Source organism: Orbicella franksi, chromosome 5 (genome assembly GCF_964199315.1).
Source record: "Orbicella franksi chromosome 5, jaOrbFran1.1, whole genome shotgun sequence".
Lineage (NCBI taxonomy): Eukaryota > Metazoa > Cnidaria > Anthozoa > Scleractinia > Merulinidae > Orbicella > Orbicella franksi.
In genome coordinates, this window is record NC_138149.1 from 19,740,077 (window position 1) to 19,757,400 (window position 17,324).

The 17,324-nt window shown below is 42.9% G+C and overlaps 1 protein-coding gene across 6 annotated transcripts in view; it reads right to left on the reverse strand.

Annotated features, from left to right (window-relative positions):
• LOC145487495 (transcriptional repressor NF-X1-like) overlaps positions 1-17,324 on the reverse strand; it is a 219,357-nt gene that overhangs the window by 51,642 nt on the left and 150,391 nt on the right. Inside the window, exon 25 of one of the 6 annotated variants that reach the window (XM_081466293.1) lies at positions 3,969-4,075. The exons of the other annotated variants lie outside the window; for them this stretch is intronic. Coding sequence (XP_081322419.1) covers positions 3,974-4,075 — 102 coding nt within the window. The 3' untranslated portion in view covers positions 3,969-3,973. Of the gene's footprint in view, positions 1-3,968; positions 4,076-17,324 lie in introns of those variants that run through there. 6 annotated transcript variants of the gene reach the window in all.

The window sequence follows — 17,324 nt, forward strand, 5'->3', positions numbered from 1 at the left end:
CTAGTTGGCGTGACAACGCTGACAAAATCCTTAACACCGAAGGGAGAGACATTTGTATTGATGACATTTCCCTGTTTGTTGAGCAGAAGGCACGTGCTTTGTCCAATCCAGTCTTTGGAAAACTCCCTTTCTTGGAAAAGGAAAAGAAGAATAACAGGGACAGGGGCCGGAGATCTAAATCTGAGAAGCGTGGTGACAAGCAAATTGCCCTCGTTACCATTACTGACAAGAAGGCCCCCAGTGCATCCAGTCGTCATTCGTCCAACTCAGCTAACCCTTTGCAGAAGAAGTGCCCCTTTTGCAATGCAGATCATACTCTCGCTGAATGTTCCAGTTTTGCCAAAGTGCCCGATGCTGATCAGCGCGACTTCGTGATGAAGCAGCGGCTTTGCTTCTCTTGCTTGAATGGCGGCCACAAGTCCAAAGGTTGCTACAAGAAGAAACCCTGCAATCACTGCGATAGGAAACATGCCACTGTGTTGCATCCAAGTACCCCGGAAGTTGTCGTTGGAGTCAGACCACAACAAGACTCTGTTGGAACTGAGTGTGGAGAAGGAAGACCTCAATCTTTGAACAGCCAGTTGAACACTGTCCGGAACACGAAGCAGAGCACTGGTGATCACTTCTGTGTCTTAACCATGATGGAAGGTTCCCCTGTTACTGCCTTGCCTATAGTGCTGTAAAAGTTAAAGTTAAAGGAAGTCCTCTGTGCATCGAAACTTATGCGTTACTCGACAATGGTTCCAATTCCACCTTTTGTTCAGCTAGCCTGATGGAGCGTCTGATGGTCGTCGGCAAGAAGACGAGACTAAAGCTAACCACCATGGATAGCAGTAAAGTTGTAGACACTGCTCTCGTTAATGACCTGGTGGTATCTGATCTAGACAAAAATGTTGCCATCCTCCTGCCTGACGTACTTTCCAGACCAGCTATGCCCGCAGGTAAGGACGAAATCCCAAAGCAAGAGGATGTCGACCAATGATCGCACCTTCAAGGCCATGTGCACTCATCCAATCTGAATTCCGGAGTGGATTTATTGATTGGAGCCGATGTTCCTGAAGCCTTGCAGCCAAGAGAAATAATCGCTACTGCTGATGGAGGCCCATATGCAACCAGAGTTGACCTCAGCTGGGTCATTAATGGTCCAACTGGGAGAAAGCAGAAGTATGTACCTTGCTCTAGTTTCTTCATTATGTCTAAGAAAACTCATCCTATGTGTGCAGCTTGTACTGATCTCATGGATGCACCTTACTCCAACGGTCTAAGTATGTCAAGGGATGACCTCAAGTTTATGAACATTGTAGAGGACTCGGTTGTGCAGTGTGCAGATGGTCATTACCAGGTTTCACTACCGTTAAGGAACCGCAACGTGAAATTGCCAGTAAATAGGAGTCAAGCTGAACGAAGTGCCTCTTACCTCAAATGCAAGCTTTCCAGTGATACAAAACTTCGTGAGGACTATGTTGGTTTCCTTGAGGAGGTTATCAGTGAGGGTTATGCAGAGAAGGTACCCCAGAACGTTCTGAATAGATCGGATGGTAAGGTGTGGTTTATTCCACACCACGGTGTCTACCATCATAAGAAGCTGGATAAAATACGCGTGGTTTTCAACTGTTCCACCCAGTTTCATGGGACGTCTCTAAACAACGAGCTGTTCCAAGGACCAGACCTGACCAACAGTCTAGTTGGTGTGCTAATTCGTTTTCGCCAGGATCCAGTTGCAGTAATGGGTGACGTTCAATAAATGTTTCACCAGGTGCTTGTTCCGGAAGAAGATAGAGATCTCTTGCGATTCCTTTGGTGGCCCGAAGGTGACTTCACCAAGAAGCTGGAAGAGTACTGAATGACTGTTCATCTTTTCGGCGCGGTTTCATCGCCGAGTTGTGCCAATTTTGCAATGTGACGGAATGCGGAAGACCACAAGCACGAATTCTTATCCGACCTGGCTAATATGATCCTAAGGAATTTCAATGTTGACGATTGCCTGAAGTCCTTATCGTCGAGTTCTGCAGCAGTCAAGCATGTGGCTGATCTACGTAAACTTATGCTGATTGGCGGATTCAATTTGACCAAATGGGCAAGCAATGATCGACAAGTCTTAGAGTCCATTCCACCAGAAGAAAGAGCCAAGGACATGAAGGAGCTTAATCTTGAATGCGATACGCTTCCCACAGAGAGAGCTTTGGGCATGTCATGGTTTGTCGAGACGGATGCGTTCGGTTTTAAAGTGAACATCAAGGAGAAGCCTTGTACCAGACATGGGATTCTCTTGGTCGTTAGTTCAGTCTATGATCCGCTCAGCTTGGCTGCACCTTTTGTTCTCCCAGCAAAGCTTATCCTTCAGGACTTATGCAGAAAAGGCCTTGGTTGGGATGATGAGATTCCGTGTTTTCACTTATCTCATTGGCAGGCGTGGCTTGCTGATCTGCCGAAGCTTTCTCAGCTCTCAGTCAACAGATGTGTTAAGGGTGCTGATCTAGGAGAAGTAGTAACCACTGAAATTCATCACTTCTGCAATGCTTCCCAGTGTGCTTATGGAGCTGTCTCATATCTTAGGGAAGTCAATTCAGATGGCCAGGCTCATTGCTCCTTTCTGGTTGGAAAATCCTGCCTCGCCCCTTTGAAGCAGATGAGTATTCCAAGATTGGAATTAGCAGCCGCAACTGTGTCAGTTCGTTTAAACAAGTTGTTGAAGAATGAGCTGGAAATTCCAATAGATAAAATCACCTTCTGGACTGACAGCATGACTGTCCTGCGCCACATTGCAAATGAGCCCAAACGCTTCCACACTTATGTTGCTAACCGGGTTGCTACCATTAGAGGAGACTCAAGTCCTTCACAATGGAGATACATAGAATCCAAGTCCAATCCAACCGACGATGCCTCACGAGGAACTTCTGCAGATGCATTCATTCGAAATGACCGTTGGATAAAGGGGCCGGATTTCCTTTTAAAGCCTCCTTCCGAATGGATTAACCTACCAAAACACAGTACAGAGCTGTCTGGTGATGACCCGGAGGTGAAACGAGAGTCAAAATCCTTTGTTCTCGGTGCGTGTCTGAGTGAGATTCAGTCCAATTTCTATGGTCCAGTGGTTCTCATCCTGGCTCAAGTTATTGAAGTTCATCACGCTTTGTCTTCAGTGCCAAGAGATTTATTACCAGGAAACGAAAGTCTACGCAAGACACCTTTGACGGAAGCTCCCAGATAGCCAGTTTGGAACCTTTGACCTGTTCAGAGATAAATGATGCAGAGAGAAGTAATCATGTTTGATCAGAGTTGTACCTTCGCAGAAGAGAGAAGAGCCATTGAGAAAGGGATGTGTGTGAAGAAGTCAAGCGTCCTTGCAAAATTGGACCAGATTTTGGTGAATGGTCTTCTTCGTGTCGGTGGACATCTAAGCAGAGCACCTCTGTATGATGACTCGAAGCACCAGATAATTATTGCCAAAGATTCTCCTCTTGCCCGGCTTCTGATCCAGCACTTTCACCAGAAGAGTGGTCACTCTGGCAGAGAATATGTTCTGTCCCTCTTGACAGAAAGATTTTGGCTCATCCCAGCCAATCTTACCGTGCGAAGTGTACTTGCATCCTGCTTTGGTTGCAGACGGCGTCAGGGCGTTGTTGGAGAGCAAAAGATGGCCGATTTGCCATGCCCTCGAGTTACCCCAGATCAACCCCCCTTCACTTGTGTGGGAATAGACTATTTTGGTCCCTTTCTTTTTCGTCAAAAGAGAAGCATGGTTAAACACTATGGAGCTATCTTTACTTGTTTGGCTGTCAGAGCTGTTCACCTAGAGATTTCATATACGTTGGACACAGATTCCTTCATCCTGGCACTTAGATGCTTCATTGCCCGAAGAGGTCAAGTGAAAGAGATACATTCGGACAATGGAACAAATTTCACAGGGGCTGAAAAGGAGCTACGAGTCATGACTGAAGGCTGGAACCAAGCCAAGATCCACGAAGAGCTCTTACAGAGAGGCATCCAATGGTATTTCAATCCACCAGCAGCCTCGCATCATGGCGGCGCTTGGGAAAGGATGATAAGATCCACTTGAAAGATCCTGGGAAGCCTAGTTAAAGAGCAAATGCTCGACGATGAGAGCCTTCAAACTCTAATGTGTGAATATAATACGGTAAAATCTTCAGTATAGATCTAATAGAATTCACTGTACTTCTGTTCCTGCCTTTCATATTAGTACCATTATAAAGCATAACAGTAGTTTAACTTAGCTGCAAGGATCCTCTGATCGAGAATGTAAAGAATTTGTGAGATATCTAGGTGTAATAATTGACAATAATCTTTCTTGGAAACATCATATTGATCATGTAGCTATTAAAATAAGCCGAACTGTAGGATTGATTTGTAAACTAGGGCACTTTCTGCCAAGACAAACTCTTTTAACTATTTATAGATCCTTAGTTACTCATTATTTAACTTATGGTTTGGTGGCCTGGGGCCAAGCATATAAATCACACCTTGAAAAGCTTCTCAAGCTCCAAAAGCGAGCTCTTCACTTCATTTATTTTTCTGAGCAAAATCAACACACGATTCCTTTATTTATTGATGCCAGTGTTTTACCGTTAAAATTTTTGTATTATGAGCTTTTAGCTAACCTTATGTTTGAAATAAGACACAGAAATGCTCCTGGAAACATTCAAGATCTCTTTCAAGACATTTCTGATATTCATTCTTACAATACTCGATCCTCTGTCTCAAATAATTTTTACACACAAAGTTCTATACTCTCAATTCAAGTGAATTCATTTTCTAGAATCGGAACAAAAATTTGGAATGAAATGCCTATATATTTAAGAAAGCTTCCACAAAATGTCTTTAAGACGAAAATAAAACAAATACTTTTTGAAATTCTAGCTTCAGAAGACTGTTATATTGATCTTACAGAAATCGTTCAAAAAGTAAAGCTGAATTTATTTTCCTCCTAGTATGTATTCATTAATACTCAATAATTTCGCTTTAGTGTATCTGTAGTCTCTCGTTGTAACTGTTGTTAATTATTATTTTTAATATCGTTAGTTTATTAGTTGTCTTAAGTCATTGTTGTCAATTCTAATCTCTTTAGTTCTCTTGTTACCTTCAGTTGTATTTAGTTGTACCTAGTTGTATATTAATAACTCGTCCAAACATGACCTGCCTAGATTAGCCCAGCTATCTGCGGGCATGTTACAATTGTAATTTTAATTTGATAACAAATAAAATGTAAGTATGTATGTATGTATGAAGCCGAGAGCATCATCAATAGCAGATCTTTAACTGCAGTCTCTGATGACCTGAAAGATTTGGAGCCCTTAACACTGAATCATCTATTGTTATTACGTCAGGAAGCTTCTCTTCCACCAGGTGTCTTCGCAAGAAATCACTTGTATTCAAGGCGGAGGTGGCTGCAAGTTCAATATTTGGCTAACGTCTTCTGGTATAGATGGAAAAGAGAGTACCTTCTGTTGCTGCAGGAGTGCCAAAAGTGGTTATGCCCAAGGAGGAATCTCTCAGTAGGGGACACCGTTATTATTGTGGATGAGCAGTCGCCTAAGAATTTATGGCCGATTGGTCGAGTCAGTGAGGTTTACCCTGGTAGCAGTGGTTTTGTTCGATGTGTCAAGGTCATACCAAAGAAGTCGACGCTGGAACATCCAGTCAGCAAACTTTGTTTATTGGAGCAAGTTTAGAGCAACTTTAGAGACTTTGACTTGGAAACGCCCTATCAGGAAGCTGTGCCTACAGGAGTCAATTGAACAGCTTGGAGCGAAAGTTCCGTGTCTGTTGTTGTTTTGCGTGACTGCTAAAGATCATGTGACTTGCCTTCAAGGGAAACACTCGAAAAGAAGTTTCATAGCAGTATTTTTTGTTGATATTTTAGGGCGTCTAGACTTTAAGTGACTACTGCTTTATGTTTTAATTACTTAAGTAATTCTGGGCCTGTTTGTTTTGTTGGTAAGTACACGGTTTACACCTTCGTATTTAAGGGGCCGGAATGTAGGCGCCAGAATTTGTGACATTTGTTCGTGCTTCTAGCTTCGCGTTTGGTGTTAAGTTTCATGTAATTAGTTTCTTTTGTTTTGTGCCCTTTTTGTATATGTTATGTTCATTTGCATACTCTAAGTTCGGTTCGCGTGTAATTTATTTCAGTTAGTAGCGTCATTGGCTTCTGTGAGCGTTTCTGGTTTTCGGTTCGTCTTTGGTTCATCACATTCGTCTTGTAAGTTTCTTTGTTTATTTCGCTTTGCCGCTTTTCTGCATTCTTCATGTTCAGTCATTGTTAGTTATTTTATGTTCATTCCCGTGTTTGTAATTTTGTTATTTTCAGTTATCGTGTTTCGATCATTGGGTGGAATAAATTTCTATGTTAACGGAAGATCCAAAACCAGTTAAAAGCGTGTGCGACTTTAGATACCAATCAGAGCAACCACAATGCTGATTATACTGATCCACTAAGTTGTGTTGATAACGTTTTTCGTGTCTTCCTTATGCGTCTCAACAACTCTTGGCTGGTTTTTGCTGGGATGAACAAGGCCCGCATCTTCTGGAGAAACGATGCCCGCAGCTATGGCGGCTTCTGCGACTTTTTTTTGTGCTTCACGCGACTGTTTTGTTTTCTCAGCGACAGCCACCATCTTCGGGTTTTTTGCAGGCTGTGAGGTTGGTATTTTTGAAGTTACCTGCTCATGTGTGTCAACTTGAGTGGTTTCTGAATCTGCCATTATTTTTGGTCAACAAAAATATTTAATTAAGGAACTGCTGGGCAATGCTTACTAAGTATTCAGCAGTTTGCTCAACCAGGTACTTCATCAATACCATCAAGCGGATACCCATCTGCATCACGAGAAGGGTGGCGTAACGGTGAGAAATCCATGTTTAGTTGTGATCAGCGCCGTGTTGGCTACCATGAGCAGCTGCCCACATTTCAAAGCAAGACTTCTGACAAGGATGGACAACTCTTTGGTGATGACGTAATCTTTTTTGAGATCTTTCTGCAGAGCTTCAACGTCTTTAATCGGCAAAAATATACCAATCCCATTGGTGTAAACCGAGACTAAGCTATTGATAAAGGTTTCAGTGGTCTTGGTGCCCACATAAGTTTGGTACCTTTTGTAGTACTTTTAAACATCTTTAGGTTCCAACTGCTTAACCTGCTCTTGTGTCAGCTGAACTCCGATGGCTTCCTTTGATTTACCTGTAGAAACCAGAATTGCCAGCTGTTCTTGGAGGGCTGGGATGTCTGGCTGAGAAAGAGAGGGGCCGGGAGAGTTTGAGGGCTCGGTTTCGAGCATCTGAGCGACTTCTTCCATAACTTTGATATCCCCATCTGTAATGGCCTCATTTAGTTAACGATTTTCTTTTTTAATTCGAAATTTAATCTCGTACGGGTGGCGAAGAGAGAAAACAAGGTGAGAGAACTTTCTCTCTTTCAGCCTCGCAATCAGCTGCTTGAGGTCATCCTGCAAAAGCTCTCCTGCATATTCTTCAAAAATCGCCTTTGTGGTCTTGGCTAAAGGGGTGTAGAACAGCACGATAACCGCCACATTTTCATGGAAAGGCTTTGTGATGCTGGAGAGCTGCTAGGTCAACACCCACATGCTGATGTTCGCGTGGCAGGCAGAAAAGCCGAGTTTAATGAGCTCCCCAGTGCGTCTTTTCACATCTTTGGAGGCTGCGCAGTCATCAAGGACTATCAATGTTTTGGCGCCTTCAAAAATGAAACTCGCCATTTTCAGGCAAAGTTCCACTTTGTGCTGCTCGCAGATGACCACGAAAAGTCGCAGATCTCTTTCAGCGAAGCGAAAAAGCATCTTGTTATGGGCGAACTTCGGGCAGATGAATGTGATGTAATTGAATTTGCTGCGAAAAGGGCCACAGAGCTGGTTCAGGAGGAATTTTGTTTCGCCTGAGTTGGTCAGCCCCACGATGAGTGCATTGAAGGGGATGTTGCCGGGGTCCATTTTATATTTCAGATTTTTGTCCAATAAATTCTGCACAGATTCGAGCTGTCTTCCCATGATGTTAAACTGGGCATCGGAGATCAAGAAGACATGGCAGTTCACGTTGCCCGAGCTGGCGGTCTTCCGCTCGATTTCCAGATGGACGCCGTTGGTGCTGTTCACAATCCGCGTGCCGCTGCTGTGCATTGTTTGGTTGGCCATGGATGGCAGGTCGATCAGCAGCCCAAACCAGTTTTTGGTGTAGAACTTTTGCATGTGTTTGGTTTTGCTTTATTCTTTTACAAAGAAGCGGGTGGCCTCTTTCCACATGTCCTTGCTTTCGATGCCTTTGTTGTACAGCATATTTGGCGAGCTGTTGATGGTGACGCTGACTTTGGTGATGTTAGGGAAGATGTATTTTTCCGAGTCCCGGGTGCCTGCGGCATAGGCCTCCATGAAAAGCAATAGGATCCCTTTCAGGGACCGTTTCTGAGCGTCAGCTTTAATGTTCAGCTGCGAATCTGTATCCCTTTTAAAGGGCAAGATTTTGTGCGCATCATGTGGTCATAAGCAAACTCTTTGCTGGCCTGATACATGCTGAGCGCCTCGGATGCGAGAAACGTACTGTGTATCATTTTGTACTCGAGCTGCATGTTGGTCAGCTTGTATTTCAGCTTGGTGGGGTCTGAGCCTCTGACCACCTATGCAGCAGGAGTGAGCGTCACTTCAAAAACGAGGTCGTTGTACAGGGCCTGGGGGTACAAAACGCCGTGGTCAGTCAAGATCTGGTGGTCAAGCCTGATGTAGTAGTTGCTTCCGAATATCTTGTTTAGCTTGGTTTCAGCGTTGGCACCCGACATTTTCCTGACCCCTGCGTTTGAGCATATCTTGCACAAGTCTTCGCTCTGGATCCCCTCCTGCACCACGTTGTCTCGTTTTTTGACTGGGAGAAACAGGTCTTCGAATGTTTTGTAGATGTCGTACCCCACCGTTTCTTGCCGGGAGGTCCCCGCAAACTTCACAACCAGCTTGTTGACCAGCGCCCGCGTAAAGTTCTGAACGAGTTGTTGGTGTGCCCGCCCTCCAAGTCGATGTTAAAGTGTAGTGTCAGCGAGCCAGGCACCAGCACCTTGTTTTCGTTCAGCTTGAGCACTGAAACGTACAGGGTCTCGCCGGGGGTGGCTTTGGATTTATCAAAGGTGATTTGTTTGACGGCGTGCGGCGCATTCATGGCCCTCAGAGATTTCACCATGTATGTTGGAAGCAGCATGTCTGTGATTTCACCAGGAGGATCGGACGACATGGTATATTAATCCTTGATTATTTTTTAATTTAAAAAAGAACATACATGGGATAAATATTGCGATGGCAGAAGGCGGAGGTGATTTTGGTTACGATGACCCGGACCTTGACTATTAGCTGGACCAAGATGATGATGATGATGATGAACAAGAGGTCAACAGAACACAACCCTTCCAGGCAGGCATGGTGTCCATTCCCTACCACGGAGGTGAAGAAATAGAAATGCAAATGAGGCAACATGAGAAGAGTGGCCTGCCTGACACTTTTTATGATGAAGAAACCCCTTTGTTGGGGGCACAAGCTTAAAGCCAAACTTCGTGGAATGCTTTAACGAGAGTGTTTCCTGATGGAAGTGCAACAAATCTTGAAGCTTCTTATAGCAAGACAGGCCGCCTACAAGTCAAAATGTTGGGTGTCGGCAAAAAACTTTATAACCTGTTCATCACAGATAAGACAGGCAAGCAAAAGCTGAACCCCTCACTTACAAAAGAAATCAAAACATCTCTTAGTGCAAGAGCTCAAGAAATCATAACTGAGGACCACGACACCATCCGAGAACAATGCCAAACACTGACAAAAGGTGAAAATCAATTAAAAGAGGCAGAGGACCTAGCCGCACAAAGAGAAAAAGAAGAACTTCAAATGAAAGAGCTTCGCCAAAAAACCAAGCAAACCCAGGCCTGGATTGATGCTCTTCAATCAGAACAGGGCACCAGTGTTGAAAATGAAGCAGAAATCCAAAGGCTAAAGATTTTTTAAAAAGTTATCAAACCGATTTTGAAAACACAAAAAAAGAATTTACTGCGCTTCAAAAACAAGTAAAAAACAAAGAAAAAGCCCAGGCAAAGGTCGACAGACTCAAATCAAGCCTCGTGGTGAAAGAAAGAGAAAGAGATGTCTTAGAAGAAAGGTTGAACAGCACCAAGCCTTTGGACGATTTGAAAGAGCAAGAAAGCAAGCTGCAGCGCCAAAATGAAGAAGACTGGGCGGTCATCCAAGATGAAAACACCTTGACCTCCGAGAGAGAAGCTGCAGAGGCTTGTGTGGGAGAAAGAAACGAAGAGCTAGCGTGTTTGCAAACTCAGATTGAGGAATGAGAAAGGGCTCTGCCTCTCCATGAAAGAATCAGAGAAATTTTGAAAAAATAAGGCGTAATGGTTATGTCTGTCCTCTTGGCAGTCGGCATCACGATTGGGGTTGTTGTGGGCACGATTACTAATGCTTTGAAAGCCACCGACAAAGCTTTGGGGACTGGCCTCAAAGAAATTGGCACAAAGCTGGGGTCCGTGCTTCCCAGGCTGATCAGCCAGGTCATGAGGTTTCTTTTCAAAACTGCTGGGCAGGTGGTAGCCTATCTCGCCGAGCACACCTGGCTTCTGATTTTGGCGGCTGTTTTCTTTATTTTTGAAAAATATATTAAAAAACGGGCCTAATGCAAGGCGATTAAGATCAACGCCTCCAGCCCTATGCCCACTATTATCACTGCTGTTTTGCTGATTTCATGTTGGCTTGTGCCTGCTGTTGGTTCCAGGCCAGCTGTGGGCTCCTCCTGTGCTCGCTCCTTTTTTTTTGGCAGCGGCTTGCCTGTTTGGGCAGCCATGGCTGCTTTGTGGATTGGGTTGGATGGGTGGCTGTTGGGCAGGTTGATTTTTGATGGTCCGCCTGCCATGAGTTTGAGCGCTGCTTTTTTTGTGCCTAGATTAACGTCATTCTTTATGCCCAGCTTCATCCCAACAATGGCCTGTTTCAGCTTGTTGTTGTACCCCACTATGCTTTCAGTGTTGATGATCATTCTCGCAGGTAACAGCCGCATGCTTGGGCAGACTGCCAGGTTGAACCTTGCCTTGGCTTGGCCTAATGCCAGCTGGTAATTTTGCACGCTCACGGCAAGGTCGGTCTGTGTGATCGCTTCTTCCACCATCGCCAGAAACTCTCTCTGGATTTCTTTTGCCGGCCGCCTTGGCAAAGAATACTGGTGCGCAAATTGACCTGCGAGCCCAAGATGCAGTACACGTACGCTTTGATCGACTGGTTTATGCACGACAGACCCGCCTGTGTCAAACCAGTGCCTGTGTTCGGGGCGAACCAGTCATACTGCGGCACACCCTCTGACTCGATGTAATAAATCAGATTACCATTGAGGCCTTTTCCGCCTTCATCACTGAATTTATAGTAGCCAGGGTACGTGTTTTTTGTTTTCATTCCACGGCCTGACACATAAAAGTATATGTATCCCAGCCTGTGGCTTGCCCTATGTGTGAAGCGAAAATTGCTCGATGGATCTATCCTGAACTCATCGCAGATCTTTTTGTATGAAGCCATGACATAGTGGCTGTTTGATGTGTTAAAGGTTGGGTCGCCTGGCAAAGCATGAACGCTCTTAATACCACCAAGCTGGAACAAAATGCGCCTTACTGTGAAATACACGTTAAATTTATAAAACGCTCCTATTTGCAGCAACAGTGTCATGCTGCTGTCAAAGATTTCTTGTGAAATTCCGCAGCCTTGTGTTGCACAAAACACGGCGAAGTTGAGCTGCTGTGCCCAATATCGCATATGAGGACCGCCCAGCCACTGCTTGGCTTCGGCTCCCATGCTGTGTGTTACCGTGGTTGGTTGAAAGATTTCCCTGAATTTTGTCATGAAGAGGTCTGGGGTCATGTAGATGTTTATGGGTTGGTCAAAGATTTTTCCCAGGCTTGCAGACGTTTCTTCAAAATTTACAGGGGGGATGGGCAGCCCTTTTGTGGTTTTCATCGACAACAATTGATAAGGGAAGCCTGCTGCGCTTGCCAAACCAAGAGCAGATTTCATTTTTTGGCTCCAGTAATGCCTCTCTGAACCAAATACGCTTTGAAGGGAGCCTTTTCCATCTTTGAAAAACATTTCTGCCGTGATGTTGCACTGTTCATCAATGTTGATTTGCGCCATGAATTGGGCTTTATCAGCATTCGGGAACTGTTTTGTGAATGCGCCCCACGCGTTTGTCTGGGGCGTGGCTTCTTTGGCTTTCGTATCGGGCCTTTGCGCCCATTTTTGGAAGTCTTTGAATGTATCCATTTTGAATATGTTATATTTGTACAATATAATGATTGTCCTTACAATTGTCGCACAAAATAACGGAGAAACGGTGTACTTTGAGAAGCCGTTACCAAAGGTACATTTCATCAGACACCTCTCTTGTAGCTTATACAATAGCTGGCATAATCTGAAAAATGAAGGTTCAGCTGAGTTGGGGGCCAAAGATGCTTCAGCTATGAAAGTTTCTAAAAAATTCCTCCAGGGCATTACAATTTAGATAGCTTGGCAAAAGCAATAGACAACATGTTCTCGCAACATAGTTATAACCAATTAGGGACCCAAACAAAACAACCTGTTGGCCACCTTGCAATAAAAAATTTTGGGGGGACACTAGTTACCCTTAATCGTGATCTAGCCAATTTGTTGGGTATTAAGCGTAATTTACAAACCATAACATACGCAAAACGGCTTACATCCCCAGTGACATATTTTATTCATTGCGATCTGCTCGACAAAACCACAAACTTTTTAAATGGAAAGAGATCAGACGTTTTGGCTAGATTTGACATAAAAGGCTTGCCTTATTCAAAAATAAGCTACTATTCTACCCCGCAAAAAATGTGTTGTGTGACTGCTCCATAGACACTCATGTAAATAGCATCACTGTCAGCATCAAAGATGAGCATGGTGAGCTCGTTGATTTCAAAGGCATGCCTCTGGAATTTGAATTAGAAATTAATTAAAGCTTTATATACTATGTCGTCTGCGAACATTCTGTCTTCCACCCCTCCTGAGGAGCCTCTCTATCCCGTACTCATGGCACCTGCTGAAAATTTCCGTTTGCAAAAGATCGATGAGATTGCCAACACTTTGGTCCAAGAAGTCAGACACTATCGCCTTGTTTTGAAAAAATACAAACAGGCTAAAAAATTCGTTAATTGGGGTGCTGTGGGCTCGAGTGTTCTCTCTGCAGCGTTTTCAAGCGCAAGCCTTGGCTCGGCTTTGTCTGTGGTTCCATTAGGTAGTGTCAGCAGATGTTTTGCTCTTGTTTCTTTAGGGCTGATAATCTCCAGCAGAAAACTTGAGGCGAAAAGTAAAAAGCATCAAGAGATCACCGCGCTCGCAGTCACCAAACGTGACCCAGTTAACAGATTGTTATCCAGAGCTTTGAATAACAACGCCGTGTCTGCCCACAAGTTTGACATCATTCTTTCTGAGTTTCAGCAGTACAACGTTCTGAAAGAACAAGTACGAGCCACGCTGCTTTGACCACCGTCAAGTGGAAAGATTGTTGATGCTGACAAACTAGAGAAAGAGATCCGCAGTAAAGTTGAAGCCGAACTGATAAAAAAAATTACCAACGACGCTGCTTCGAATTAACATTTGAAAACACACGATGCCATTTACACATTCTAAAAACATGATCGTCTGTTTACACTTGATCGTGTTTATTGTGAATCAATATTTCACGCCTGAGTGGCAGAGAAACGTGCGTGATATCACACGCAAAGTTATTGAAGTGTTTGATTAAGACTTAGAGTTGCGCATTCCTCTTGGCTTCAGTTAAGGCTGGTTGCATTCCTCTTGGCTTCAGGTGACGCCACCAGGAATTTTCAAAGCCATCAGGAATGTTGAAGCCAAGAGGAATTTTACAGGTGGATTTCTCTTTTTTGCCCCCAGTTTGTTAGAATACCGCATTTCTTTGCTGCCTGGTCGATAAAAACAACACTTTTTGCCTTTTTTCGGTTAAAAATCGAGCAAGAAACGTGGTAAAACAAAGAGCTTCCACTAGAGTGAAAAAAAATAAACAGCTGATTGCCCAAGGGCAAATATTACACGTTCAGACATACATGTCTCTGTTTACATTTTTTTGGCTGCTTATTTCAAAAGTGCCTTGACCGCTTCTTGTGGGTCTAAACTTTGCATTAATTCAACCAATGAAGTTTCCAACAGATATACCTCCTATTGGCAGCTTTTCTCTTTATGTACTTTTACCAAGCCCCAGTAAGGCTCTTCTTTCCTTGCCTTTTTCAACCTTTAGTTTTTCATGTGGCTTGCATTGAGAAAACCATTCCTGCCACGTCCCATTTTACCTAATACTTGCAAAGCTTTAATTACTTTGTCTTAAATAGGGATAATTCTTAATAGTGGCGTCGAATAAAGCCCCAAACAAAGACCCTCCCCCAACGAAGGCAAGAAATACTTTTTTATCATAACCTCCCATCTCTTTTATATAATCTTTCATAAGGGCAACACAACTTCTTGAAAATCTGTCAGAATATTTCTGACCTTCAAGATACTCTTTTCCTAAAGCGGTAAAATTTCTTAAAAGTTTGTCAGAATCTTTATTCATTTTCAAAAGATTTTTCATTAATTCGAGTTTTTTGTCCTTGTTCTGCGTTTCTTTGCCCACCTCTTCAGAATGATTATTCATGTTTTCAGCTGACTGGTTGATGATATCTGCCACGCTATACAATGAACATGCAAACTTTCAATTAGCTTTTTTCGGACAGCCATTTTTTTATGCTTGTAAACCGTCGTTTTATGCAACATTGTATCACATCCTGGGTGCTTTCTTTTGGAAGCCTTTCTGTTTCCAAATTTTTACAGCTATATTTTCTGTGCCTTTTAAGTGAGTTCAATTGAGTAAAAATATTGCCACAGGCATCACAGCAATAATTTTTCACTTTTTCTTGCTGCAGTTCAGGTTCAAGTTCGACTTGTTGATTTGTCCTAACGTCGGGTAGATATTGTTCAATATCTTGAAAATCCTCTTCCGTGGGTACGTTGTCTGCAAGCGCCATCTTTATTCGACATGAATACAAATCTTTAAATAATTCTTGTAAAACAAAGGGAGGGTGTGCGCCACGGAAAAACTGGTAGGCGCCATTTAGGGTTTATGGTGTGCTGAAGAGTTTGACCAACCAATCTGTCAAAGGTTTTCTTGGGATTTGCGGTATTTCTGTCCTTTTCAGAGTAAACCACTTACTGTCCCCAGATTCCATATAATTATACATGGTTGCCACCGCATGCTTGACAACACGTTTCAGCTTGTCTTCAGCATTAGGATAGGGTTCGTAAGCCCCTTCGTATTCATCTAAACAGAGTTCAGCCAGTTGTTCCATTTCTTCAACATGAAAAGTTGGGGCAGACAAGGCCGTTGCAAATAGGGCCATTTTATGTCTTTCAACTTCAAAGACTGACGGCTTAATACCGCCTCTAAGTCTCTCCGATAGGTATTTTTCTTTATATTTGCTGAACACTGATTGCTCTTTCTCAAAATGGCTTCCATATTGCTATATAACACAGGAGAAAAATCTGGAACCGCTATACTAAGGTACCAGCAATGTTCAAAAGGGGTGCAAAATCAGACAGTGGCACGTGCCCTCAGTAGTAAGTGTGGGATTTGACAAATACTGGCAAAATTGTTGTCGCCAAGGTGAGGTGAGCTGGCGAGCGAGGCGAGTTACACACACGTATAATGATGATTCTGGACTCAAGGCGGGTTGATTCTAATTGCGGCGAGCAAAGCGAGATGCGAAATGAGCAGCGACCTGTCCTCGATCCAGAATCACCATTATACATATGTGTTATTATGTTTTTCCACTCTGAAGGCGTCAATGGGTTAATAGAGTTTTTGAAAAGAGCCACTATGTTTCCTAAGAAATCTTGCATGCGGAAATTGCTGTTGAAAAGTTTGATTGCTTACTGTTTGACGACTTTTAAAGTTAGAAATAAACCTGATAAAAAGGTTCCAATATATTCTTTCCAATAGCATTAATAGTTTTTCTGAATCTTTACCGCTTCAAAACTAGAAGAGATGTAATTTTTGACATCACAAACGCCTGGGGAAAAGTGAGACTCACATGGATGCCTGGCAAGAGTTCACACATCAAACAAGGCTCTTTTCGTCATGCTGGTCAAATCAGCCTCATGATTGGATTTGCAGGGATTTGATGTGATTTTTTGTTTCGTGTTTCGTGGTGTCTACTAATTAGTTTAATGATTAGCAAAGAAACAGAATGGCAAATCGTTTTTTTAGCAGCCTTTTTAGTGCCTTTCTTCTAAGGAGTGGACAAATGTTTCATGGGCAGTCAGTAGGAGATTATCGATTTCTGGGTTTCTTCGCAAGTCGAGTGATCTGTCAAAGGTAACATGGCTAACTTCTAAGCTTGAATTTGGGGAAATCTATTTTTTTTATTTCTTCTTTTTTTATAGTTTATTTTATTGATAAAAACATATTACAATATTGCAACAAATTACAAAAGTAGTGCAAAAAAGAGTTGTTAAAACTGATAATATACTAATGAAAAATAGTCGATAATGTATACGATAGTAAATAATACAAACAAGATGTCTCTCTAGCTTTGTACAAATGTATATAGCTGGGGGACAGGGCAACATAGTCACGTCAAGTCATTTGTCTATTTCAAGCTGGATAATAAATTTGGATATGAATTCAGAAGTATCTTGTTTCTTTTGCATTGTTTTGCAAGCATAGTGGTATTGCTTTGCATATAACAGAAGACGACGCAAATCCTTTGTTTGGTTATCAGAAAGATTGGTGTTTGGTGTTGGTAAATTGAGAAAGCATTGTAGCGAGGTTAGGCTGACATTGATTTGGTGTAAATTATTGAACCATTGAAGAGACTCAATGCAACCAATTTCAATACATTAAAATTTAGCCTAAAACAATAGACCTCAGCACGAGGCTCTGGAGAATAACTACAGAGTTTGTGGGGTTTATTCCCCAGAACCTCTTGCTGAGGTCTATTGTTTTAGGCTGAACTGGAAAACCTGTCTCAAACGAAGAAATACTTGTCAACAAATACTAGAAACAGCTGAAGCATAATTATGTCAAAGTGGGCAGGCATGATGTTTGATAAGTTTTTTCATTTAAAGAGCCTATCAAAACTGTGGGTAACACTTTGAGGTGTTTCTTGCTTCACTGTTATTCGGTAGATTGTAATGTACAACTTTTTTGCTTTTGTTTACAAGAGTAAAAGGACTGTACTTAGCAAATTTGGAAGCATATTGTTGTAATCAGGGAGGTGCGGTGGC